At 44.6% G+C, this 27,377-nt stretch overlaps 1 protein-coding gene and 1 long non-coding RNA gene across 6 annotated transcripts in view; one reads left to right on the forward strand and one right to left on the reverse strand.

Annotated features, from left to right (window-relative positions):
- The window catches only part of Usp24 (ubiquitin specific peptidase 24), a 141,866-nt gene extending 140,656 nt beyond the window's left edge, over positions 1 to 1,210 (reverse strand). For all 3 annotated transcript variants that reach the window (XM_052718723.1, XM_052718724.1, XM_052718722.1), the window contains exon 1: positions 831 to 1,210. In XM_052718723.1, coding sequence (XP_052574683.1) covers positions 831 to 1,145 — 315 coding nt within the window. In that variant the 5' untranslated portion in view covers positions 1,146 to 1,210. The remainder of the gene's footprint in view (positions 1 to 830) is intronic.
- Positions 1 to 26,988, forward strand: LOC128097883 (uncharacterized). 3 transcript variants are annotated; one of them, XR_008214013.1, is made up of 5 exons: positions 1 to 851; positions 3,436 to 3,538; positions 25,020 to 25,128; positions 25,485 to 25,582; positions 26,642 to 26,988. It is a non-coding gene; the product is annotated as an uncharacterized LOC128097883 (long non-coding RNA). The 3 variants fall into 3 exon arrangements; XR_008214014.1 differs by having other exon boundaries at positions 25,020 to 25,115; positions 26,642 to 26,987; XR_008214015.1 differs by lacking the exon at positions 1 to 851 and adding an exon at positions 1,349 to 1,613 and having other exon boundaries at positions 25,020 to 25,115.
- The last annotated feature ends 389 nt before the right edge of the window (positions 26,989 to 27,377 follow it).

Consider the following 27,377-nt stretch of genomic DNA (forward strand, 5'->3'; position numbering starts at 1 on the left):
CCCTTTTCCTCAGTCTAATTTCCCCTCATCTGTGACCATACTTACCCATTCTGGGTCCCATTCCTGACCTCATCACTGTCTGGTCCTTCCTTTGCTCCTGTTCTGCCCAGGCTTCTCTCTCACTCATTTCCCAATCCACTACTTGTCATCAGACCTGACCTTAGTGAAGCCCAGCCCTCCAACCCAGACCTCCTAACAGACAAACCTGCTCCTCTACCTTGTATGCATTCCCACCGTTCCTGGTCCTGTCTAGGCCCTCCTCATTTTGGACCCTGTCCTCTTTCTGACGGCTGGCTTAAAAATCCAAACCCTAATTCTAACCCCAACAGTCCTCCTGTGTGACCCGGCAAAAGGCCTCTATGCTGGCTGGCCTATCGCACTATTTCTGACTCTGAACCTGGTACTTATCCCAAATCCTTCACTGAAATCAAGTGCCACAAATACCCATTCCACTAAGACCCCAGTTTTGACACCTGATATTCATGTCCTTCCCATCTCCCAAGCCAGGCGAAAGTGGAAACGTGGACCCTCCTCCGCATGCCTCCAGGGACCCCTACCCGCTACTCAGCAGGCACCCCAGGAGACCCCTCCACAGCCCAGGTCCGTAGACCTAACTCCAGGCGGGCAGACTCCTCCACCCAAAGCCCGTCTCCCCATCTGACCCCAGTCTAATGACCCCGATCTCTGACCACAGCCCGTGCTGTTATCCCTGCACCCCCCAGTTTCCTTACAGCCCAAGAGTCCCGCTGGGAGCCGGGCGGGCTGTGTTCCCTGCCCACGGGACTCGAGTGCAGCCGCCTCTCCCGCGAGGTCAGGGCAGCCCCACTCACCTCCGCGTCCACCACCTCGTGGTAGGCTGGCGGGGGATCGAAGCCGCCGCTCCCTCCGGTGCTCCCGCCGCGGGAAGGCCCGCCGCCGTCCCCGCCGCCGTCGCCCCGTGGGCCGCCGCCCGGTCCCGGGCTGGGCCCCCCGCTATCCATGGGCTCGTAGCCTCCGTAGTCCAGGCCGGGCCGCTCGTTGGTGAGCAGCGCCACGGCCTCGTTGATGTCGTTCTTGGCCAGGCGCAGGGCCTTGCGGATGGTGGCCGGGTCCGAGAAGCCCATGCACAGCAGCGTGGTCATGTGCTGCTCCTCCTCCGATTCCATGGCTCCGGCCTCAGAGCCGCGCGCCGGCCGGCGGGCGGCGAAGCTGCGGCTCCCGGGCCTGGCGGGCCGCGCCGCGCCGCGCTGCCTCGGCGCCGGCCCCGCACCCGGGCGGCGGGGCCCCTGCGCTCCTGCCCCGCGCGCTCCGCGGCCGCGGGGCCAGGGTGGGGCGCGCGCGTGGGCGCCGCGAGCCGAGCCGGAGCGGAGCGGTGCGGTGCGGGGCTCAGGCGCGGCCGGCCGGCCCAGCCCTGCGCGCCGCCATGTTGGCCTGCTCCTCCTCCTCGCGGGGCCGCGCCTCCGCTCCCGGAAGCGGCACTAGCGGCGGCGGGCGGCGGGCCGTCCCCCCGGGCGCGGGCTGCGCGGAGCGGGGGGTGTGTGTGTGGGGGGGGGTGAGTGTGTGTGAGTGTGTGAGTGTGTGCTTCTCGGCGTCGAGGGCCAGGGAGGGGGGCGCGCGCGCGGAGCGTGGCTGAGGTGAGAGGCCGCGGCGCGCCGAGCCCGCCAGCGAGCGCGAGAGGCCGCCGCCGCCGCCGCCCGCCCCTTCCCCGGCAACAGGTTCCCCCTGGGACGGGAGGGGCGGGCGCGAAGCGGCTCGCTGGCGGCGGCGCTGCTGAGGTCCCCGGCCGCCCGGGCGGGCCTCGGTGACCTGACGCCCCTCGTGTCCCATCGCGGGCGACTCCACCAGCCGCCCCCGGAACCCTTGCTCGGTCCTCCTCGAGTGCTCTGCGGTCCGAGGAACGCGATCCCACGCGCCGCCGGAGCCCCGCTCGCCGCCCCCGGACCCCGGGGCCCGGATCCGCACGGCGAGCACCCCCCCTCCCCCCTCCCCGTCCCCGCACACCGTGGGCCTCTGACCCTCCGGCCTTCTCGGGAAAACCTCAGACCTTGAACCCCCTCTCCTGACTGGGTCTTCATAATGGCACTGGCCACCTGTCCCACCAAACCTGACTAAACTTCATCAGAGTTTTCGACTGAAATCCATGGAAAATCTTACATATATTTATTTATATATATATATATATATATATATATATATATATATATATATATATATATATATATATATATATATATATATATATATATGTCCCAACCCGAAATAGAAATCTCGGCGCTCTGTATGAAAACATCTGAAAAGTCGAACTGCGTTGCTGCCCTCCACAGACACATGGAAACATTCTAGGCGTCTATCCCATCCTGATTCTGACCACCAACCCGCCTTTCTACCGAAGTCTTTGGCTCAGGGGGCTGTCTGTCTTTGGGGCTCAGCTCTGTTTCTGTCTGCCAGCTTCTGTCTAGCTCTTTGCCTATTTCCACGTCAGCATTGGCATTACAGGGTCATTTTTCCTAGTTCCCACTGCCCTTTTACCCTCTTCAGTTTCCTCTAAATCATGCTTAGTTCGCCGCCTGGGATCCTCGTACTGGTTTATTCTTGAACCCAAAGTCCACCAACCTTCTTCCTCACACTGTTAGACCTCCACATACCCCAAATCTGAACTTATTAACAGTACTCAGAACTTTCCTCTGCATTCTCTCTGCCAATACATTTTCCTTCAGACTCTGGTGGCTTCTTGCCTAGTAACTTGACACTTAGTTTACAAACACAGGCGATTTGATTGACTGGGCGAATTACCATCACTTATATGTAAATAAATGTACTATCTCTGTTGTTCTTGTTAAAGGCAAGGTATTGGGTTTGGTCACGAAGTGGACACCTCCGTAAGGTTTTATTAAGAGATAATAAGTTCGGAGGTGAAGGGGAGGGCCAGTGAAGTTTTAAGTACACATAGTGGATAAAGAACAAAAGCAGTGAGGCTGGGGAGATGGCTCAGCAGTTAAGAGCCCTGGCAGCTCAAGAGCATTGGCTGCTCTTCCAGAAGACCTGGGTTCTTCCCAGCACGCACATGGCAGTTCACAACTGTCTGAAACTCCATTCCGGGGGAATCTGCTGACATCCTCACACAGACACACATGCAGGCCAAACACCACACCAATGCACATTAAAAAATAAAAAAGAACAAAAGTACTTTGAGGTAAGCAACCTGTCATAGAGTACACATCAATACAATAGCTACCATAGGTCAGGGTACCTGTAACCCCAGCTGAGCCAGCGGGATCTCAGCTCAAGACTATCCTGAGCTGCAAAGCAAAACCTTGTCACAAAACAACCAAGTGTACCATTACCATTTACCAAGTCAGGTGCTGTTGTTTCTGGTGATGCTGCCCCGGGGAACAAAAAGACCCTTTGATGATCGAAGGCTAAGTGAAAGCATTCTGTTTCACCCTGTGTTTGCAGAGTTAAGCCAGCAGCTGAATTACTAAATGAAGAGATGAGCGGGGAAAGTAACAACAGCAACAACAACATGTTTGCCGGAGAGATTGGAGCGAGAACTGAAGAGGTAATGAGACAGAGCCGGGCCATTCAGATGGCCCATAAAAAGACTCATCCACAGTGGCAGGTTTACAGAACATGACAGAGGAAACTGTGCTTAGCTGACAGGAGGAAGCAGAGAAAAACAAAGTCTGTGATGAAAACTGGAAAGGAGCCACAAAAGCCTACAAAAAAAACAAGGAAGGCCATTTTTGAATCAGATCCTGGAGTGACTGAAAAGCCAGAGTGTCATTTGAGGATGCAAGAGTAACGCTGGGCTTTTTTGCATTTTTTTTTTTTAAAGCAAATCTTGTTGAGTAAGCTGGGTGTGGTAGCTCATGCCTGTCATCCCAGCATGCAGGCTGAAATGGGGGTCAAGAGTTCAAGATCACCCTCAGTTACATAATGAGTTTGAAGCCATTCTAGGCTACAGGAGATTTGGTCCTAAAATACATACATACATACATACATACATGCATACATACATGCATGCATGCATGCATACATATCCTGTTAAATTGGGGGAGTATAGGTGGGTCCTGTAGTATGGATATTCATGTTTTCATTTACATTTTTCTTTTAGTTGCAGAAAAATCCAGAAAGGTTAAAACAATTTTTTTAAAGATATTTAGATTACACCCGTTTTACAGATATCTTTAGAAACCTAAAGAAAAAGAAAAGCTAGAACTAGAAGTGAGGTATGATGGACAACCTTGAAGACAAGTCATGAAGGACTCTACTAGCCATTTTTACTCAGTGCCTATTCTGAGCTGAGATGAGGACATTTGTGAGCAAATGTGCAGCTTCTGTCCTTTTGAACTTATGAAGGGAGATAGTCATCAATAAACTATGATCGATGTTTTGATAGAATTTCCTGGGGTAATGGGCAGAGAAGTACCAAGACCAGGGCATCTAGAAAGGAAGTGGCATTTTAACTAGAGTGTGAAAGAAAGGAGGATGAGAAGAGAAAGTTCCAAGGGATAGAAATAGTATGTGCAAATACCCCGAGGTGGGTGAGAGCAAACCAGCTTAGAGGAATTGAAAGCCGGGGACTATGGTTGCAGTACAGAGTTCTAGAGACATGAGGAGAAAGGAAGCTACAGAAATACACAGACACAAGATCCTAGAAGGTCATGTGAACTGTGGTGAGGAGTTTGAATTTCATCCTGACAGAATAGGAACACATTAAAACATGTATGCAGAGAAGAGAAATGCTGCTGTTGGTTTTAGGAAGTAGCCACTTTGAAACAGAGTTGGGTTTTGTCCTCTGACCTAATATACACCTTTTGATTTTGCCCCCCCCTCCCATGCTGGGGGTCAAAGCCAGGGCCTTGCACACACCACGTGCTCTGTAGCAGAGCTCTAGCTGTCCCTCATGCTCTTTCTTTGTAGGACTTTTTCCTTGGTGTATTGAATGATACCTTTCCTTAGGTCTATCTTCAGTGAAGTTTGTAGAGCTTCTTCACTATGTGGCTCAAGATCTCAAGGAAACTGCTGTTCGTTATTATTGCATTAAGACATAATCTCATTGTGTAGCCCAGGATAATCTCAAACTTGTGAGCCTGCAGCCTCAGTCTCTTGAGTGTTAGCATTGAAGTGCACCACCAACACAACTGTTATTTCTTCACATATTTCTGTTTCATCACCGCCCCCCCCCACACACACACGAGACTTCAACTACATACACATTCTATCCTTCTTTGCTAACTATTCTTTTGTCGCTCTATGCCTCAGTCTAGATACTTCCTTTGATTCGCTGTTCTAGTTCACAGATTTTCTCTTCAGCTGTATCTTTTCTGTTAAACTGTTTACTGAGTTCTTATTTTAGTTACTGAATATGTAAGCCCTTTGTTTGTTTGTTGATACAGGGCCTCTTTATGCAGTCCTGAATGTCCTGGAACTTGCTATGTAGACCAGGCTGGCCTTGAACTCACAGAGATCCTCCTGCCTCTGCCTCCCAAGTGCTGGGTTTAAAGGTGTGCAATTCATAAGTTCTTCAATTTTACTTTAGTTCTTTTTTATGGCTTCTGTATCTATGCTGAAACTATCTTGATATTTAATTCCTTGGAATATTAGCCACAGCTATTTTATATTCTCTGTCTGATGATATCTATAGCTGGATCTCCCTTGGGTCTCTTTCTATTGTCTGATTTTCTTCTTGTCATTTCTTGTGTGTTTGTAAGCATAGTGGAGTTTTTATTTTAAAAGTGGGCCTTGCATCTTACAAAACTACAGAAATGATTTTGTGTGTGTATGCTATTTTGATTTAAGATTCTGTGGTTCTGGTTAGCTGGGGCTGAAGGATCAACTGTGATTAACAAGATATTAGAACTACTAAAGCAAAACCTTTGCTTTGCTGGGATACTTGATGCTGGTCGACTAGAGCTGAGAATTTAGTGGTGATTAAGACCAGCATTGTTGAGGTGAAACCTTCTGGGAAGTGTTTCCTAAGAGTCAGCACACAGAAGCTGTGTTCCAGAGGTGGCCAAGGTTGTACCTCGTGCTGGCAGCCAAACTTGGTAATGTGTAAGAGTCATCCAGGCAGTACTGGTTTTGAAGGGCATGAAAGGGTCATGGGGAGCAGCTGAGGCTTGGCACTGTGAGAGGCCATTAGTGAAGGAGCAGCCTCAGTAGCAGTTGAAGACCCATGAATGAAGAGGCCATGAAGAGAAGCTAAGGTCTGGCACCTTGAAGAGAGCCTATGAGAGGCTATTGGTGAAAGTGCAGCCCAGTTGCAGCGGATTTAGCCAGATGGTTTTTGGTCTTTCTTTGGTCTGGAATTTCCTCACTATGTTCTCTCTCTTCCCCTTTAGAATAGCAATGTATATCCTGTGCCATTGTATATTGGAAGTATGAGCTGAGTTTTTATTTTGATTTTATAGGGGATTATAGTTAAGAGATTACCATGAGTCTCAGAAGAGACTTTGGATTTCTATAAACTATGGTGACTTTTAAAACTGGACTAAATGAATTTTGCACTATGATATGGCTACAAGCCTATGGGGGCCAGGGAGTGGAATGTGGTGGTTTGAATAGGAATGGCCCCCTATAGGCTGACAGAGAGTGTCACTATTAGGAGGTGTGGCCTTGTTAGAGGAAGTGTGTCACAGTGGGTGGGCTTTGAGATTTCATATGCTCAAGCCTGGCCAGTGTGTCACAGTCTTCCTGCTGTCTGTGGATCCAGATGTAGAACTGTTAGCTCCTTCTCCAGCACCATGTCTGCCTGTGTGCTGCAATACTTCCTACCGTGATGACAACAGACTAAACCTCTCAACTGTAAGCCAGCCCCAATTAAATATTTTCTTTATAAGAGTTGCTGTGGTCATGGTGTCTCTTCACAGCAATAAAACCCTAACTAAGACAGCAGGTAATTGGAAGTAGAGGTGATTAAAAAAGATTTATGTTTATTATTATTTTTAATTATGTGTGTGTGTGTGTGTGTGTGTGTGTGTGTGTGTGTGTGTGTGTATGTGGGTGGAAAATGTGTACGTGAGTTCAGGTGCCCCTGGAGACCAGAGGCATCAGATCCTCCCAGAGCCAGAATGTAGGTGGCTGTGAGCTTCCTGATGCTGGGAACTAAGTTCAGATCTTCTGAAGTAACATCCCATGCTTTTAACTGCTGAGCCCAGGGATAATATTTTTTAAAATATGGGCCTATTTTTAGTTCTAAAGTTTGTTTGTTTTTTTTGTTTTGATTCCCAGCTGTTTTAATTGTTTATCACTATATCTCAAAAACATTTCAATATTTGTGGCTTAAAACATTCATTTGTTCTTTTCTTCTAATTCCTTGGGTTGGTAGAACAGTTTTTTGCCCCAATTGGATTGTACCCACATACATACACATAATTTAAAATAATAATAAACATAAATCTTTTTTAAAAAAAAAAACCACCTCTACTTCTAATTACTAGCCAGAGGTAAAGTAAACACACAAAATCAGCCCTGTAGTTTTTAAGACATAATGCATAGTTTTAAAACAAACAAGAACTTCACTGTGCTTACAAAGATACAAGAAGTGAGAAGAGGAAAGTCAGACAATAGAAACACTTTGGTGTTGGCTGGGACCACACTTAAAGATCCATTCATCTGGGAGCTTGGCTGGGAAATTTTAATGCCTTCCACATGATCTCTCCCTCAACATAATGTCCCATCTTGCAGGCCTTATGGCATATCTCCCCCCTTGGAATAACCTTGACTTAGTCTGAAGGCTGGATCCTAAAATGCAACCCCAATCAGCAAAAGCATATGAAATCTCTCTGTTTTAAAGAGATTTATTTTGTATTATTCTTATTTGTGTGTGTCCGTGTAAATGAATGCCACATTAGTGTGGGTGCCAGTGGAGGCCAGAAGAAGGTGTCAGGCCTCTAAGAGCTGGAGTACATGGTTATGAGCTGGTTATGAACTGGGTTGGGTGCTAAAAATCATACTTGGGTACTCTGGAAGAATACTAACCATGCTTAACCACTGAATTATCGCTCTAGCCCTTTGAATCTCTCTTTATGTGAGCTTTACTGATGTACTGTTGATTAAAAAAAAAATCACATGCCACATCCAGAGCCACTGTGAAGAGGACTTTCCAAAGATATAAATACTAGAAGACCTGGTTCATTGGGAGAGGGTGGATGGGACACATCACCAATATAACATATCCAGTGAAATTTTAGGTGTCCTCTTTAGTGGCCTTTGATCTCCAAATTGTCATCTTAGCCCATTAAGACCACCCAGTGTTCTCTGAGTTGCATATTGAGAGTCAGCAAATATATCAAAGCGGTGTCAAACGATTGACAGGTTCGTCTCCATGTGCCTTCTTTCTCTCTGGGGTTTGACCCTTCAAGTGCTCCCTGTCTTGGAAACTTGGCAGGTTCTTCAAACACAGTCTTGCATTCTGCCCAAGTTTTCTAGTTGTCCTCCACAGATGGCATTAGCTTCAGTGAGCAGATCTGCCATCACTGGAAGCAGAAATCCCACAGAGGAGAGAAGATGGCACAGAGAACTTCAGAGTAGAGGCTAAAAACAATAGGACAGGCTGGCGAGATGGCTAGTGAGTAAAGGTGATTGCTACCCACGCTGATGACCTGAGTTTGACCCCCAGAACCCACATGGTGGAGGGAGAAAGCAGACTTCCTCAGGTTATCCTCTGGTCTTCACACATGATGCCAGGGCACATGTGTACCCACACATATAGACACGTATGAAATAAATGAGATTTTTTTTTCAGTAGAAGCGGTGGAGGGGGCACAATAGGGTAGGCCTCTGCCAGAGTAGACTTTCCGAGACTAGCAGGAAGCTCCTGTGGAGGAGGAAGAGCCTCTTCTGGTGCCAGTGTCCAGGAAATAGAGTTCACAGAAAGATGACTGTCTGAGCTCTAGGATCTCTGGTTCCCTCAAGTTCCCCAATCTCTAGCAAGACAGGGAGCAACAGAACCACTGCCTCTTGGAGAACCCCAGTCTATGCAGCTTTAGACTGTGAGCCTTTCAGTGCTAATCAAGGACCAGAGGGCCATTCCGTAATGCTGCTGCAGAAGTCCCCTATAATCAGAATAAATACCTGTGACATTAGGAAAGGGAACCCAGATTATGACTATAATCCAGTGTTGTAGTACTTTGGAAAATAGTTTTCGGAAGAATTTTATTTTAAAATGTCTTATTAACTGTTCTATTGCTGTGAAGAGACACCATGATGAAGGCAATTCTTATGAAAGAAAGCATTTAATTAGGGGTTTGCTTACAGTTTTAGAGGTTTAGTACATTATCATCATGGTGAGAAGCATGGCAGCATGCAGGCAGGTACTGGATCTGTAGCTACAAGCTACATCCTGATCTGTAGACAGAGAGAGAGAGAGAGAGAGAGGGGGGGGGGGGGAGGGGGAGGGGGAGGGGGAGGGGGAGGGAGAGGAGGAGAGAGAGAGAGAGAGAGAGAGAGAGAGAGAGAGAGAGAGAGAGAGAGAGAGAGAGAGAGAGAGACAGGCCTGACATGGGCGCTTTGGAAACCTCAAAGCCCACCCCCAGTGACACACTTCCTCCAACAAGTCAAACCTCCTAATCCTTCTAATCGTTTCAAATAGTGTCACTCCTTGGTGACTAAGCATTCAAATATATGAGCTATGGGGTCCATTTTTATTCAAACCATCACAAAAAGAAATGTAGAATAATACTAAACGTACTAGAGTTTAGTCAATTCAGATCCATGGCCATTATGCATGTTAGAGGATAAAAACATCTAGAAAACCGATACCATTGAATGCACTAATCTGGCATTGATTGGGGGAAAGGGCACAGTTAACAGCTTTATTAAAATGTAACTCACACCAGGCAGCAGTGGCAAACATCTTTAATCCCAGCACTCAGGAGGCAGAACCAGGCAGATATCTGTGAGTTTGAGGCCAGCCTGGTCTACAGAGCGAGATCCAAAAACAAAAAAGTAACTCACATGCCACATAACTCACTCATATAAAGTGTACAATTCCATGGTTTTAAGCATATTTACAGGTAGATATATGCAACTATTACTGTCATTTAGAACACTTTCGTTACTGGTTTTTCCTTTACTGACATCCTTGCATGTATATTAGAGACCGTTTAAAATGGAGAACTATAAAATATTGCTTTAAAAAAATGACTATAAATGCTTCTGCTAATGCTGAGCTCTAGTAGCCTCCTTTTTAAGTCTTTGGAAATTGTAGGTAAGTCTATAATTTCAAAATAGCTTTTTAAAAGCAAAATTTGAGCCAACTCTTCCAGGTGCCCTTTGATGAAGTCTATTTAGAATCGGGTTTAACAGTGACCATGGACTAACAGTTTTCATGATGTTTGCATTAACTTCTTATCTACTTAATGTTTCAGTTTTTTATAAAACTTGGTTTCGAGGAACAAGAAGCTGTAAGTAGTGTTAGCTGGACAGAAAAAATTCATAGGCTAGAAAGCATTCAAGGCAATCTCCAAGAACTAAAAGGCACACGTTCCAACTCTGTGCTCAGATTTGAAGTTAGTTTAATAGAAACATATTCCTAAATAATTTATCTTCAACTCTAACGTTTAAATGAGAGAAAGTGGAGAGGGCAAGGTTGAGAGAAACCCCAGTAGAAAACAGACTCTCTCTCCTCATCTCCCCCTCCCCCAAGTAACAATCAACCTACTTTCTGTCTTTACACATTCTTGCCTGATCTAATAAGACTGCCTTTACTTTTTCCTTTCAAGTTTGGTCGTGTTGTAGCATGTTTAGCACTTCACTATGTATGGCTGAATGAAACTGAATTGTATATGGACATGCTAAACTTCATTTATCCATTCATGGTGGATGTCAGTGTTCATCCGCCTTTGGGGGATTATAAATAGTGCTTCAGCAAGCACTCGAGTTTTTGTGTGGATAAATGTTTGCATTTCTCTTAGGTATGTACCTAGGAGTTGAACTGTTAATGTTAATTTTGCTGAACTTTTTTAGGGATTGCCAAATTGTTTTCCAAAGGGGCCTCACCCTTCACAGCCCTTCCTTCTAGTGGTGTTTGGGGGTTCTAAATTTTTTTTTTTTTGGTGCATGTTTTCTCCTTCCTATTTTCTGACTGTTTAAGATTAGCGTCTGTCAAGTGGTCTTACATTGTGGGTTTGATTTGGCTGCACTCTCTGAGTGATGATGTCAAGTGTCTCTTCCTGCACTTATCACCTGCTTCTCTGTCTCCTTGAGGAAAATCATCCTCTTCAAGTCCGTTGTCCATTTTTGAACTAGGTTATTTGTCCTTTACATTCTAGAGCCAAATATCTTGTCAGATGTATGATAAGTGAATTATCTTTCATTCTGGGAACCAAGGAGATGGCTCAGTGAGCAATGTGTTGGAGTTTGGGTACTCACCACCCATGCAAACCAGGTGGCAGTGAGTGCGCCTATACATCCATTTCTGGAGTGGGGACCTGACACAGGAGGATCCCAGGGGCTCTTTGAAACAGGAAGCTCCAGGTTTGATGAAAGACGTTGTCTCAAAAAAAATCAAGATAGAGAACAATAGAGGTAGACATCCCATATCAACCTCAAGCTTCCTCATACCTATGCATGGGCAAGCACACTACATACACATACACCACCAGTGCCAGATACATAAAATTTACCATATTAAAGTGTATAATTAAATACAATCATATTGTTAAGTACAATCAGATGGTTAACCATGACTTCCATTCATTTCTAGAATCTTTTTTTAATCAAGGTGATAGTACTTTTAGAGAACCAATTAATAAGTAGGAGAAAATATCCACTCATGATGGATAGGAGTGGTGTGAGATAAAGTGTGACTTCATTCTTCTGCGTGTGGCAATCTAGTTGACTCAGCACACTGTTCAAAAGACTTCTCGCCCAACTGAATGGTCTTCACACTCTTTTCCAGCATCAATTAAACATAGACTCATGGTTTATTTCTAGACTCTCAAAGCTACTCATGCTGTGTATCTTTATATTTATGTCTGTACTACACTGTCTCTCTCCATGACTCACCAGTAAATACATTTACTAACAAAGTTTTCAATCTAGTGTGAATCCTCCAATTTGTTCTTCACTTTAAAATTGTTTTTGGCCATCTGAATCACTTGGAATTATATATAAATTTTATAATCAACCTGTCAGTTTCTACAAGTAAGTCATCTGTGGTTTCCACAAGATTGCTTGGAATCTATAGATAAAGGGAGTTTTGGTACTTTAATAATAATAACTTGTTTGACCCATGAATATCAGACATATTCCCATTTATTTAGGTTTCCTTTAATCTGTTTTCAGAGTACAAGTCTTATATTTCTTTTGCTAAGTTAGTTCCCAAATACTTTATTTTCTTTGATATTTTTGTAAATAAAATCATTTTCTAAATATCATTTTGAGTTATTATAAGTGAATAAAAATGCAGAAGAACTTTGCATATGGATGTTATAATCTGCAACCTTCTAAACTTACTGATTAGCTCTAATGGTTCCCATAGTGTATTCTTTAGAGTGTATAGATGTGGAGTCATATGATCTGTGAATAGAGTTGGTTTTACCTCTTCCCTCCTAAGCTGGATGCCTCTTATTTCTCTTGCCTACTTACCCTGACTGGACCCCTCAGAATGGTTTAAACAAAGCAGCCTTCCTCATCTTACTTCCTGTTTCTTATCTTAGAGGAAATAAATCTATCTAATCTTTACCATTAAGTATGCCATAATTATATTTTTCATTGTTGTTTATTACCAAGTTGAAGGAGTTTCTCTCCCTTTTTCCTTTTATCATGTCAAATGTTTTTTTTTTTTTCCCTCATCTAATAAGATGATCATATGGGATGTTCATTTCTTTTGGGCAAGGGTCTTGTTATGTTGTTCAAGCTAGCCTCACAGTCCTGGCCTCAAGCAATCCTCTTGCCAGCTGAGACTATATGCATGGGCCACTATGCCCAGAAAGCATGTAATTTTTAAAAAGTTATGTGGGTATGGTACATTGCATTCTTTGGTTTTTCAGACATTAAAACAATCTTGCATTTGCATTATCAATCCTCCTTGGTCATGCTGTATAATTTTTTATTATGACACTAAGTTCAGTTTGCTAATACTTTGTTTTAAAATATGGTGGTGAGGACTAGGAGAATGGCTCAGTAGGTAAGAGTACTTTCTATGCTAGCATGGAGACCTAAACTCCAATTCATAGCATCTGCACAAAAATGAGGTTGGTGTGTGTGTGTGTGTGTGTGTGTGTGTGTGTGTGTGTGTGTGTGTGTCTGTGTGTCTGTGATGGATAACGACAGGAGGCTCACTGGGGCTTGCTGGCCACCAGCCGAGCTCCAGATACAGCGAGAGACCCTGTCTCAAGGGAATAAGGAGGAAAGAGATGGAGCAGGACAGCTGCACAGAGAAGTGTGCCCACACACATGTACATACACTAAACACACACACACACAAACACACTAATATGTATGTAAAGATATGCATGCATATACATATATAGTGATAATATAGGGGGAAGAGCAATTACTCTTAGAGGAATGTAGTCTCTAAGTATGTACTTCCAAAAAAATCAAAATGGACACGAACAAATGTTTCCTCATACCAGATAGGACATCGACAACACAAACCAGGAAACAACTCCACCCAAGTAGCTTGGAGAACCAATTAATTTAGTTGTTTTTACATTCATTCATTCATTCATTCATTCATTCATTCATTCACTCATTCATGCTTATAGGCACAGGCTGTTGAAGGATTTTTCTCAAGCTGTACCTGGCCCTTGCACACACTGGAAACTGATTTCCCGTTTGTCCTTCTTCAGACGTGCTTGCATGCCTTCCAGATGTTTTTCTAAACATGTAAAATGCTCAGAGGTCAGCATCATAAAATCCAGGAACTGAACCCATTTTGGAAAGGGTGGGAAGAACCTTTGAAGACCCACTACTCACCATCCCCAAGCATCTCCAGCTGATCTTGGGAGCCAGAAGCTCAGGGATTCTACAGAAAAAAAGTTGACAAGGTCAAGCTTTCACAACGTGAAATGATTCTATCACATGCATTGCTGCCCCAGAAGATCAATGTTGATGCAGCAGCATGAGTGGGAGCCGTTTATTTCCCTCCCACAATCTCAGTCATTTACCATCTTCATCCTGGGGCGCTGCCACAGGGCCACCATGCCTCTCCCAGCCTCCAATGTGCTCGGTTGGGCTGAGGCTAGCTTTTGCTGCTATAAATGGCCTAGAGGCAAGGAGGAGCATGGCCCATGCTCTCACCTGCTGTACCTGCACAGACTTCCTGGCTTTGGTAGGTTCTAGGCTCAAGCTGTGGCTTGCTGTTGCCTCTCCAATTGTCTATGCTGAGCTAAGTGAACATCTTCCAACCCTCAGAACACTTTCTTCAGGAGAGAAATGTATCCAGCTTAATCTGAGTGATAACTACCCGCCCTGGGACAAGCTTTAGTCTTCACCCACACTCTCCTGTCATTGATAGCTCATAAAACTTCTGCTCAAGCTTTAAAGCCTTCCAGAGGCTCACAGGCACTGAATTTCACTTTATATGCATGTGTTTGTTGTTGGAGTTTGTTGTGGGGGTGGGGGCGGCGGGGGGGGGGGGGGGGTAGGGGTACATGTGTATGTGCATGCATGCGGATGCCAGAGTCAGAGCTGAGTGCCCACCTCAGCTGCTCTCCAGCTTAGCTTTTGAGACAGGGTCTTTCACCGATTCACCTAGGCTGCCTGGATAATGAGCTCCATGGATCTGCCTGTCTTTGTCAATAATTCCTAGTGCTGGGTTACAGCTGCATAGCACCACAGCTAGCCTTTCATGTGTGCTCTGAGGATCTGACCTCGGGTTCTTAGGATCAACCTTTTAAATTAAAATGAACATTTTAATCCTCCTGTAAACACAGTCCTATCTGGCCCAATGAACTTAAGCACGTTACACATTATGCTCAGTTCCCTTAGTAATGCCTGTTCCTCCTTGAATGCCTTTTAGTCAACAGAGAGAAGAGAGAGAGAGAGAGAGAGAGAGAGAGAGAGAGAGAGAGAGAGAGAGAGAGAGAGAGAGAGAGAGAGAGGAGGCGAGCACCATGGCACATGTGGGGGGGGGGCACAGGACAATCTTTCGTGTCAGGCCTCACATTGCACCTTGTTTCACGTAGAATTTCTCCTAGCCAGGCCGGCTCACCTGAGAGCCAAAGGCACCAGCTTTAACTGGGCTCCTCAGACCTGCAGGGCGAGTGCTTTATCCAAGGAGCCATCTCCCTAGCTTCCCACTCACATTCCTGTAAGTAACTCACAGTCTTAGCGGAAGAGCTTGCAACTCCCTTCCCTGTTCTAGAACAGACAGATAATCCTGTTAGGAATATGTTTACCCTGGTAACGGTGTTGAAATAGAAAGATGAACTCTCTGTTTGGCTGAAAAATCAGGGTCTAAGACTTTTAAAGGCTTTGGCCCTGAGGCTTCAGCTGAATTCCAACATGATCTAGAAGTCTGCTTCGTATCCCTGATGTTGAGTCATCAGGCTGGATTGATTTTCCAGGGTGTTATGCTAATTATACGTTATAGGAGCTAATGGATTAAATAAAAATGGCAACAAATGAAGAAGTAGCCGAGAATCCTGGCTTCTTCTCCAGTGCAGGGCTGTTTGTAACCTCACAATCGTATGGTTACTATTAATTAGTAAGCATCACAGTGACCCTCAATCTTCTGAGGTGTCCACCATCATTTCCTAGTTACTCTTTCCAACCATTACTGTATTTACTTTTTTACACAAAGGGCAGAGTTGACGAATTGCTTGCCTGAAGTCATGTCTGTGGTGAGGCCAAAATTACACTTTATATGTTATGAATAATAATAAAAATAAAGTATCTGTGATGTACTTCACAGTTTTCAAAGGACTTCCTCCCTCGTTATTTTGCTGATGCTTACTAAGCGTCCTGGGGAGGTTTCCTGTTGGGTAGTTGAAGACAGCAGAAGAGAGTTCATTTCATAGCTGGCTTGGTGAAATGGGAACTAAGAAAAGATGGGAGCTTTCTTGTGCCTGAGGTCTGTACTGTATGAATTTCACCATCTATCACCTCTCTTGGTAGGATCTGGGCTTTCCAGGATCTACAGAGCAAACATTTACTCAATATGTGCCTTGTGTTTTATAAGGCTTTCATTTTATTTTTATTAGACCTTATAGTGTGTAGATTCCCAGGATTCAATGTCAATAGAAACCTAGATTAAGAGCCAGGCCTGGTGGCACAAGCCTGTGACCACAGCTCTCAGGAAACTGAAATAGAAGATTTCTATGAATTTGAGACCAGCCTGGACTATAAATTAAGTACTGAGCAAGTTAGGGCTATCTAGCAAGACCCTGTCTCAAGCAAACATAGCTCAGTTAAGTAAAGTTGAGTTAATCCAAAGACTGCTCACACTAGATGTGGGAATAAAATCTCTGGAAATCCGAGTTAGAGCTATGGACTGCTATGGGCTACTTGCACTGCAGTATACCATTTCTGCTCACTTTCTCTTTCTTCGTTCCCTCCTTCTCTCTCTCCCTCTCCCTCCCTCTCATTCTTCCTTCCTCCCTCCTTTCTTAGCTTCCTTCATCTTTTGCTTGAGACAGGGTTTCAAGTAGCTCAGGCTTGTTCAAACTCTTTATGTAGCCAAGGCTGGCCTTGAACTCTTGATCTTCCTTTCTTCACCTCCAAATTACTGAGATTATTGTCATGAGCCACTGTGCCCAGTACTACCCACTTTTTCTCAAGACCTGGACCTGCCTTGCCCTTTGTAGACCCAGCATCCACACTTCCCATTCCTTCCTTCCAGAACCTTTTATAATCTCATAACAAAGAACTGCATGTATTTTTTTTAAAGACATGGAGTCCATGCCCCTTATAAATGGAAAGAGGCTCAAATAGTTACCTTCTAAGTCTCCCCCATAGTAATAGTCAGACCAGAGTCAAGAACCCACCAGACCTTTGCTGAAGTAGAAAAGGACAGTGTGGCAGTGTTTGTCCAGCACAGTGACTGACAACACATGCAGAGAGCCATTTCCAAGATGCGTCCATATTCATAGGGCCTCCTCAGCATAGGGTTTTGTGGTCGGATTACTTGGCTTAGTTGGAAATTCATGATGCAAATTAGAAAATTGGGGACTCTGGAAAGTCCCTTGGGAAAGAATCTGTTTAACCAAGCATTTCTCAAAATACTTCGTCATTCCCCCCCTCCTCATAGGAAGTCTAATTACAGCCTATGAAATTAGTGTTCCGTGGTGATAATGACACATTGACAAATAAATGCTGTCTTTGGAAACGGGGCAGTCACAAGCTAAGTCCTCTGCTCCCAGATATTTTCATCTGTACATGAGCTTGGGAGTAGGTATTGTCAAAAACAGCTGATTTAAACCAGGTGTGGTAGTACATGGCCTGTAATCCAAACGTTCTGGAGGTGGAGGCAGGAGGATCAGAAGTTCAAGGTCATCTTCTCCTATCAGCTACATAGGAAGTTTGAGGCCAACCTAAAAATAAAATAAAATAGAAAGGTTGGTTCAGGATTCCATTTTTCTATTCAGATGAAAATAATGAATAAATATGGAAAATTTCCTTTGGAACTGGCATCCCTGACCTCCGGAAGCTTTTGGGTTGGACCCTTATGTACAGACTTATGGCTCTAGGCCTCCAGAGTCAGACTTCTGACTCCAAATTCCCAGGTAGAAGCTTATTGCTTTGGGCTCCCAAAGCCAGAGGCTTGTGGCTCTAGGCCCTTCAGAACTAGAATAGGCTCAGAGCTTTTGAAGCCAGAGATTTATGGCCCTAGATGCTCAAGTAAGAAGCCGCTGTAGGCTTTGAGTGTCAACAACCCAGTACCTGGCTGCTAATGTCATTGCTCTGAAGTTCCTGTGATAAGGAGGCTCTCAGTTTTTAACTTTCAGTGGTTCCTCTGAACATTTCCAGCCCTGGGGTAGACAGATCTCCCGGCTCTCTGTGCATTTTTGCCTTCTGCGGCCATCTTGGCTCTTTCTTTAGACCCGCTGGCTTGCTGGCGGTCTTAGCTCTTTTCTGCTCACCTTCTTCACTCTTCGGAATCCTTCAGCGTTTCTGTAATCTCATCTGTAGCAGGACTCTTAAAGAGTCTTATTAATAAAATCAAACCTGAGGCCAGTTATTGGGGTGAATGCTGAAAGGTTAGAGAAGCAGAACAAGCCACAGCTTCTTCCCCTCGCCAGTTCCTCAGCTGATCCTGTTTCCTCAGACTGGAGGCCTCTGAGTCCTCACCTGAATGAATCTCAGCTGAACTGCTACACACAGCCCGAAAGCTTAACCAGCCAAAAGCTTCTAGTTTCTGGTCCTCACGCCTTATATATCTTTCTGCTTCTGCCATCACTCCCTGGGATTAAAGGCTCACTTTCTGGGATTAAAGGTGTTGAGTCACCATGCTTGGCTGTATCCTTGAACACAGAGATCCAGACGGATCTCTGCCTCTGGAATGCTAGGATTAAAGGCGTGTGCCTATCTTCTATGTTTAATACTGTGGCTGTCCTGTTCTCTGACCCCAGATAAGTTTATTAGCATGGACAATATTTCGGGGAACACAATACCACCATACTCATCCCCAGCCGTTCTCTGGACTCTTCAGCTGCTAGCTGAGTAGTAGCTGCTGCAGGAGCCCAGAGCTTAACCTCCAGGAACCTGTGGTCGCCAGGCTACACCCTGCTCTGAGTTTGTCCATTTGTGTAAAACGGTGTTCTCACTTGTGCTTTCTCACGGGAGACTCCATTTTACAAACTTTCTTTCTTAAATCTGTTTTGAAGGTAGAAGATGATTGTGTGCCTAGGTGGACTGGCAGACAATACCATCTGCCTGGTACTATGGAGCACAGATTAATTCTTGGGAGTAGAAAAGGTGCTGCCTGATAAACTTAACAGGGTAAACTGAGACTGTTAGGGGCACATGAGCATGTTAAAAATCACAGCAGGGCAATCAGGCCCAAGAACTTATTGGACTTTCCAGCTCTTGACTGGAAAACTGTGGATACGTAGCACTGTGGTGGCATGGCTGCCCTACCCTGTCATCTGACACCCTGTGTGTGTGTGTGTGTGTGTGTGTGTGTGTGTGTGTGTGTGTGTGTGAAGGACTGACAGAGAACTCAACTCTTGACTCTTTCCAGGGCTTCAACTTGGCTCAGTCCCCTGCAGTTGGTGTTGATTTCTGAAGCTGACTACATCTTCTTTCTCAACTCTGAGTCTTCTGCAGCTTACAGAAGCTTCTTCTCGGAAGCTGGTCTGGATCTGTTAGCTTCTCAAAACAGACTCTATATGCATTTCTGTCAGCCCGCTTCTGAGACCTCTGGAATTCTGCTATAGCCTCTTTAACTCATATTCATTCTGTAACTCACATACAGATAGATGATAGATAGATAGATAGATAGATAGATAGATAGATAGAAGATAGATAGTTGATAAATAGACATGAAGAGATAGAGACAAATTTACTAGGTGTTGTGTGATATGAGTTAATATTAGTAATTAAGATCGGAATAAAAGAACCTGCATTTGACTTGGCCAGGTTACAGGAGATAAGACCATCTGGCAAACTGAAACTATTGCACCTTGTAAATTTATTTTTTAATGCTTTATTCTTATTATTTATAACAATGTGTATTCACGTGTGTCTGTGTGTAGATATCAGCTCCCACAGAGGCTGGAGACATCAGCTCTCCCTGTAGCTGGAGTTACAGGTAGTTGTGAGCTGCCCCATATGGGTGGTAAGAATCGAACTTGCGTTCTCTGCAAGAGCAGTGCACATTCTTAACTTCTAAGCCATCTCTCTGGCCTATGGATTAATTTTTATTTAGTAAATTCTGACACTGGAAGAACACAAATGTGTTCATTTATGTTCCCAACAAGTCCCTGTGGGTTCATGACTTTGGGAGTTGCTTTCAGCTGCTTCTCGGTGCTGCGGCATGGGTACCTACAGTGTCAAGGTCATGGTTTTCTTAGTGTTACCAACTCAGCTCACTCCTACCTGGGATAAAGATCACAAGGAAGCAATAAAAGACCCCCCCAGAAGAGACCTTTAATGGGGCCAACTGTTGTAGCACTTGGGGACAGAATACAGGAGAGGAGCCTTTCAGACTCATCCAGAAAGAGCGGAAAAAATGCCTGCTTATGGAGACAGAAAAATGGTTTGCTTGTATACAGCTTCGAGTTCCACCAATCACAAGCATTTTGCTGAGTTACTAAGGTCCCTCTTCCTGGGTATGACTAGCTATAGGTTTGGTGGGGTGGGTCCTCTGGAGTCCACAGAGGCTTGTCATGGCAAAAGCGAAGTCTCTTGGAGTCAGTGCAGGATGTCTGGGGCAGTTGTGATAAAGCAAGGCCTCAAAGCTGAAGCTGTGGCTTCTTCACTGTGATGGCTTTAGGCTCTTTGCAAAGAGGAATTTGCTCAGAGCAACTGTCGTAGAGTATTCAAAGAAGCCAGGCTGGTATGATAACAGTCAAAGAGACGTTGTTGGGTTAACAGCTCTCCACTTGAGGCAAAGGAAGGGTATTGGTGAAATTATTAAGGGAACTCCACGTAGTTAAAAGGGAGGTTTATTTTGTGGGGTAACTTACAAGTGAAGGGATAGTTTACAGGGTGTGGGAAAGGTTTAGCGCAGTCCGGCGGTGTTCTCTGGAGAACTCTGCTCGGTCTACCTCCAGCGTCCAGGGTCCAGGAACCAAGAGAGTCGGCACATCCAGATCTCGGATCTTCAGGGTCCTCTCTTGGCCCCGCCTTGTAGGCATGACAGTTACCGGAGCCTCAATGGGGTTGGAACTTCCAGATCAAAGTTGGAATGGCTACCCACTACAGAAGGGTCTACCAACTGTTGGTCAAATGGCCTATTGGCTTACCCTGAATAGCTTTGTAAATTTAAAACCCCAAAGAGTGCTTATAATAAAGACCTAGTAGGAAATTAATATTCTCAGTAGTACTTAATAGTGCCCAACTTTCCCAAATACCCTTAGGGAGAGCTGGGTAATGCCTAACTCTTTCCCAAATACCCTTAGGGAGAGCTGGGTAGTGCTTAACTCTTTCCCAAATACCCTTAGGGAGAACTGGGTAGTGCCTAAATCTTTTCCAAATGTTCTTAGGGAGAGCTGGGTAGTGCCTAACTCTTTTCCAAATACTTTTTTTTTTTTTTTTGGAGCTGAGGATCGAACCTAGGGCCTTGTGCTTGCTAGGCAAGCGCTCTACAACTGAGCTAAATCCCCAACCCCCCAAATACTCTTAGGGAGAGCTGGGTAGTGCCTAACTCTTTTCCAAATACTCTCAGGGAGAGCTGGGTAGTGCCAAATTCTTTTCCAATGCTCTTAGGGAGAGCTGGGTAATGCCTAACTCTTTTCCACATACCCTTGGGGAGAGCTGGGTAGTGCCTAACTCTTTTCCAAATACTCTTAGGAAGAGCTGAGTAGTGCCTAACCCTTTTCCAAATACTCTTAGGGAAAGCTGGGTAGTGCTGAACTCTTTTTCAAATACTCTTAGGGAGAGCTGGATCTCTGATAGATCTCAGAATTACTATCCCTATTTAATGGATGAGTTGGGACTCTGGTTGTCTATGGCCAAAGTTGAACTGAAACTTGCTTAAAGAAAAAGGGCTGGAGAGATGGCTTAGTGGTTAAGAGCACTGGTTGCTTTTTTTAGAGGACCCAGGTTTGATTCCCAGAACCCACATGGCAGCTCAAAACTGTCTGTAACTACAGTTCCTTCTTCTGGCTTCCTGGGCACCAGGCATGCATGTGCTGCACCAGGCACACAAGTACTGCACAGACACATGTGCAAGCAGAAACACCCACACACATGAATGTAGCTAGAGTTTTCCTGCCTGGCCCACAGTCAGGACAAATCTCTCTCACCCGCAAGTCCCACAGCCGCTCAGACCCAACCAAGTAAACACAGAGACTTATATTGCTTACAAACTGTATGGCCGTGGCAGGCTTCTTGCTAACTGTTCTTATATCTTAAATTAATCCATTTCTATAAATCTATACCTTGCCACGTGGCTCGTGGCTAACCAGCATCTTCACATGCTGCTTGTCATGGTGGCGGCTGGCAGTGTCTCTCCCTTCCTGTTCCCTTAATTCTCTCTGTTAGTTCCACCTATACTTCCTGCCTGGCCACTGGCCAATCAGTGTTTTATTTATTGACCAATCAGAGCAACAGATTTGACATACAGACCATCCCACAGTACATGAACGAGAGGGGGGGGGGCGTGTTTTATTCACAGAACTGAGACGTTCAGAAACATTGAAAGCAACAGTTCTTTTCCTAATCTCTGCTTCCATGTTTACTAGGTCCATTCCTCCCTTCTGCAGACAAATGTCCTCAAAAGAACGAGGGCACTGCTGCACCACTCAGCAGCCAGAGAGGAAAGGCTTGCTTCTGCCAGCCTCACCTACCAAAATCTGGAGGGGCCTGTGATGGCCCGGCAAGTCTAGACCCTGCCATTCACATCTATCACTGGGAAAGTGGTTCCCAGTGATGTGAGAGTACCATGTCTCAGGTTATATAGTCAGAGAGAAAAAAAAAAAGAGTCTAAATGACATAAACTCCATTTAGTTTTCTCTGTAGTTTATTGACTCAATAAGCTATATTCTCCACCCTTGAGGAAGTAATAGTCTGGCAGGAAAGTTGGAAAGCCCTGTAGGAGGATGGGTGAAGGATACAAGAGCCATGGCATTCAGAAGAGGGGGAGATCACACAAAGATTGTATCATATTCTTTGGGGATTATGGGTATCTTGAAAAATCTGTTGAGCCCCATGGACTCTTTTCTTTTTTTCTAAACATATTCACACGCCCCCACCTCCTCCACCTCCCCCCCAACACACCACACCTCACAGGCTTTAAATTTTCATGAGGGTTTTTTTTTTTTTTGGCTTGCATTTTAGGATGTTCATCATTACTTCTCCAAGGTGCTTGAGATTTCAGACTAAAAATTGCTGTTCTGAAAATACACTTAGCTAGAAAATCCTAAATATCTAGATCTAGAGACCTAGCCCTGTTATAGAGTATTGGTACCACCAGCTCTTGGCTAGTCTCGGATGTGAACATCCCAGTGTTAACAAGGAGGGTCTAGGAAGCCCAAACTGTGTGGTGTGAGGATGGGCTAAAGAAATCATGACTTCCTTGGAGCACACTTTAGGATGTACTAATTTCCAAATGCTAAAATGGGCAATCACAACAGCCTGAGAGTTATTCATAGATGTTGCCAGTTATCACTACCCTTTTTAATGTAAGTAATAGAGTCATAGTGTTCTGGTCTGATCTTGTTTTAAAGAAAAAGACGTATTGAGCCACCAAAGAGATTTACCCAAGAGCAAATCAACAGTCTCCGTACCTGAGCTGAACAAGGGCCACTGGATGTAACTGTCCTATGCTTTCTTTATTCTACCTCATCGCATAGTAATAACACCACAAGCAAACAGCTGAATGGATGTAAATAGTACTACTCACTTATGATACTCATCTCACCTTCTTGTAGCCTGTCTTAACTGTTTACCTTCTCTATCAGACTATAAACTTTATGAGAATGGAAATTATACCTGCTTCTAAAAGCACTGCTACAGCCAGTATGCTTGTAATCTTGGCACACAAGAGACTGAGGCAAAAATAGTAATAGTAGCACTAATAATAATAGCACTACTACTACTACTACTACTACTACTACTACTACTACTACTACTACTACTACTAAGTTTTATACCAACTTGGGCCACCTAGTGAGGCTCTGTCTCAAAAGAAAATGTCTCTACCCCATCTCTGTAACTAGCTCACAGTTGACACTCAGTAAGCACCTCCCTCCCCAGGGTGACTGAAGAATAACAGTTATAGAAGTTCCATTTCTGCACACAGTGTATTGTTTGCTGTTTTAGAAATTTCTACACTGTGGCCTCTCACCTTACCCCCTCTTTTCTCCCTTGCCACTTTATGTGGTTTCCTCGTCTTCTTGACTCATATCAGGGAAGCCTCCCTCTTTCACAAAGACCCACTGAGTTCTAACTCCTGCTTGTGTTCGTGTTGGCTGAGTAGGACTGGAAACACTGTTCTTTCCTCCTTTCTCTCTGGATGCTCATCGGGAGAGGCCTAGAGTCTTAGCTACTTTTCTGTTGCTGTGGAAAGACACCACGGCAAGACAACTTATAAAAGAAAGCATTTGTTGGGGCTCAGGGTTCCAGAGGGTTAGAGTCCATGATCATTATGGCGAGGAGGAGTATACAGGCAGGAATGGTGGAATGGTGCTGGAGCAGTAGTTGAGAGCTATATCCTGATCCATAAGCATGAGGGAGGGAGAGAGGGAGAGGGAGATGGAGAGAGAGACTAACTGGGAATGGCACAGGCTGTTGAAACCTCAAAGCTGGAACCCAATGACATACTTCCTCCTCTAACAAGGCCGTACCTCCTAATCTTTCCCAAACAGTTCCACCAACTGGACCAAACATTCTAATATATAAGTCTATGGGGGCCATTTTCATTCAAACCACCACACCTAGTGTGATCTCAAATTCGCTAGAGTAGCTTGCCTGGTTGAGGACCATCCCCACCCAAGGTAATGCCAGCCCAGTCCTTAGCAGACTCCACCACCCCATCCTGAAGGACACAGAACTCTTTTTTTTTAATTTCTTTGAGGTTGAGAACAACTTTAATAAAGGGAAAGTTCTCCCTGGTATCTGTCAATCAAACTGAAAGTTCTCAGTTGCTTGGCAGCAGGCAGGAATAGATGCCACATCTTTCAACTTGCAGCCTCTTCAAACAGGAAGTCCGTGTGGTGTGATGTACTTTTAATATCCTATAGAAGGGCAAGTGCTCAAGCCTTTGAACATTTACATTGAAATTAATTTTTCAAGGTCTACATAAGCGCAGGCTATCAAATCCTCCTTAAAAACATAAAGTGAGATGAGGTGTGATGGGTTAGACATTTTTGTAAATGTCACTCCCCACAATGTTGTTGTGAAGCTCAAAGAAAATGGAGTGTGAAAGGCACCCAGGGCCGTGCTCAGTAAGTCTGTTGTCTTTGCTCTTGTTTCCTTCCCAGATCTGAGGGCAGAAGCAGCCAGAACAGATGACGCTCCTGTGTGTATGGAGCGAGAGTGCCTTTGGCAGTCAACAACAGAAAACTCAACATAAGATGGTAAAAAAAAAAAGTGAGAGCTTTATTTGTTTTAGTTTAGGAGCCTACTCAACTCATGGCTGATAGATCTTCAGTTTTCTTGGCTTTGCCCTGTGTCTATTGCTTCACAGTTTCAAAATCGTTACTGTGACTCCAGTAGTCACATCCAAGATGGGGAGGGAGGACGAGAGATTCGTTGAATTGGGGTGATGGTGCTGTTAATGGTACTGTAGATTAAATTCAGGGCATCACTGGCCTAGACTAGCATTCTGACATTGAGCTATACACCCCCCCCCAGCTTTGTGTGTGTGTGTGTGTGTGTGTGTGTGTGTGTGTGTGTGTGTATACAGGTACTTGTTTAATAACTCTCTACCTTAATGTTTGAGACAGAGTTTCACCAAACCTGCAATTCATGGATTTGGCTCTTCCGGCTGGACAGCAAGACCCATGAGTCCTCCTGTCTCCTTTGTCCCAGAGTTGGATTACAGGTACATATAACGGTGCCTTGCTTTTTCTTTTTCTTTTGTTTATTTATTTGCTCATCTATCTACCTATCTATTCATTCTTCTGTCTATATCTCACTATGTAGCTGTCCTGGTGTTCACTGTGTACACCGGGCTGGTCTTAAACACACAGCCTCCCGCTTTTTAAACCTTGAGTGTTAGAGCATGAGCTCAGGTTCTCACGCTTGCATAGAAAGCATTTTATAAACCGACCCATTTGCTCAGCAGGCCCAGCCTTTTTCACTTCTGGTTTGGGGACAAGTTCTCACTTGAACTTGCTCTGTAGCCCAGGCAGGCCTTGAACTTGAAATTCTCCTGCCTCAGCCTCTGTAATGGCTAGCATTACAGGCCTCTGCCATCAAGAGTGCCCCTGTTAGTGACTCAACCTCACAAAAAGTGGAGAAATGAACGCTTCTTTTTCCGCTCTGTGTAGTAGAGGCAGACAGAGGGAGACAGGGAAGGGGTGAGTCTTGGATCAGCTGCTTGGCAATCAATCTTACTGCAGCAAAGCTTTCAGTATGAACTTGATTTGTTCCCCAGAGCTGGAGAAGGGAGTTGGGGGTCACTTAGCAGAACATGACTTGACTTTCTCCCCTTAGTCTAGTTAAAGACCTTGCTTACTACGATTGCTTCCTGTCTGGGAGATGTATGGGTCTAGTAAGTTGGAGTCTGGGAGGTACTGGAGGTGGCTTTTACCATCTCAGTGGAATGAAATAAGTGAATACATTTGTGAATAAACCAGCTTATAAACTCAGCCAGTATTAAAACATAATTAAGCAAAGTATATACATTCCAAAAGGTAAATGTTTCAAATTTGTCACCTCCTAATATCTCCTGATTGCTTCTGCTCTGTTATTTGTGTCTACTGTCCCTGTCTGGTGTTTTAAAATGGGCTGCTCTGTATGCCTTTCCATCTCTATGTCGATAGCTTAAACTTGGCCATGAAAGCATTTACTCCAAAGAGATCAGTAAATGCTACACATCTGTCTTTTCACTTATTGAGAGTCAGGTAGTAAGCATTCATCAACATATCACTATGTCCAGTTCTAGAAGATGATGATATGGAGAGAAGCTGAAAATGCATGAACATTTGGGGCAAGCATGTAAGCATTCCAAAACGACCTCCAGACCCCTTCCGGAGAAACCACAAAAAGACGGTTCCCGTGTTCACACAAGCACATCGATTGTGTTCTATATGTTGCCTTCTTTCTGTAGGGATGCAGAGAGAAGTGCAATTTCTTCAGCCTCTGGTATGAATAAATTATCCCTCCATAACTTTGTCCTCCTCTACTGCCGCTACCATCATTAATAAACATCTGCTGAATATCAATAACTGAGCTTCCGGTTTTAGCTAAGTTATGTAAAATATGGTCTGTATGCTCAGGAAACATTCAGTTACGCTGGGGTATTCACAGAAAAATTGAGAGTAGTTTATTCTAGATGCTCCATAATTTCTCTTCATAGGGCTTATCTTGGTTTATATTTAAATGCATGTATATATACATATATATACACACTTTATCTATATGTGTTCACACATAATTATATACAATTTTGGTTAATGTTGTATCTTTTGAGACTGAGTTAAATTAATGACAGCATCTGTCTCTCTTTTGTTCCCAGCTGTATCCCTGTATTTTCAAGATCTGACAGATAATAGGCATACAGTTGCTGTTAGTTGAATGCATAAAGGAAATGAACGGTATGGACGATAAGAGAGGGAGGAGGGAGGAGGGAGGAGGGAGGAACACCAGTGACTGGAGCAATTAGAAATGCTTTC

The sequence above is a fragment of the Peromyscus californicus genome, unplaced genomic scaffold (genome assembly GCF_007827085.1).
Source record: "Peromyscus californicus insignis strain IS unplaced genomic scaffold, ASM782708v3 Scaffold_5__1_contigs__length_169319896, whole genome shotgun sequence".
Taxonomy (NCBI): Eukaryota; Metazoa; Chordata; class Mammalia; order Rodentia; family Cricetidae; genus Peromyscus; species Peromyscus californicus.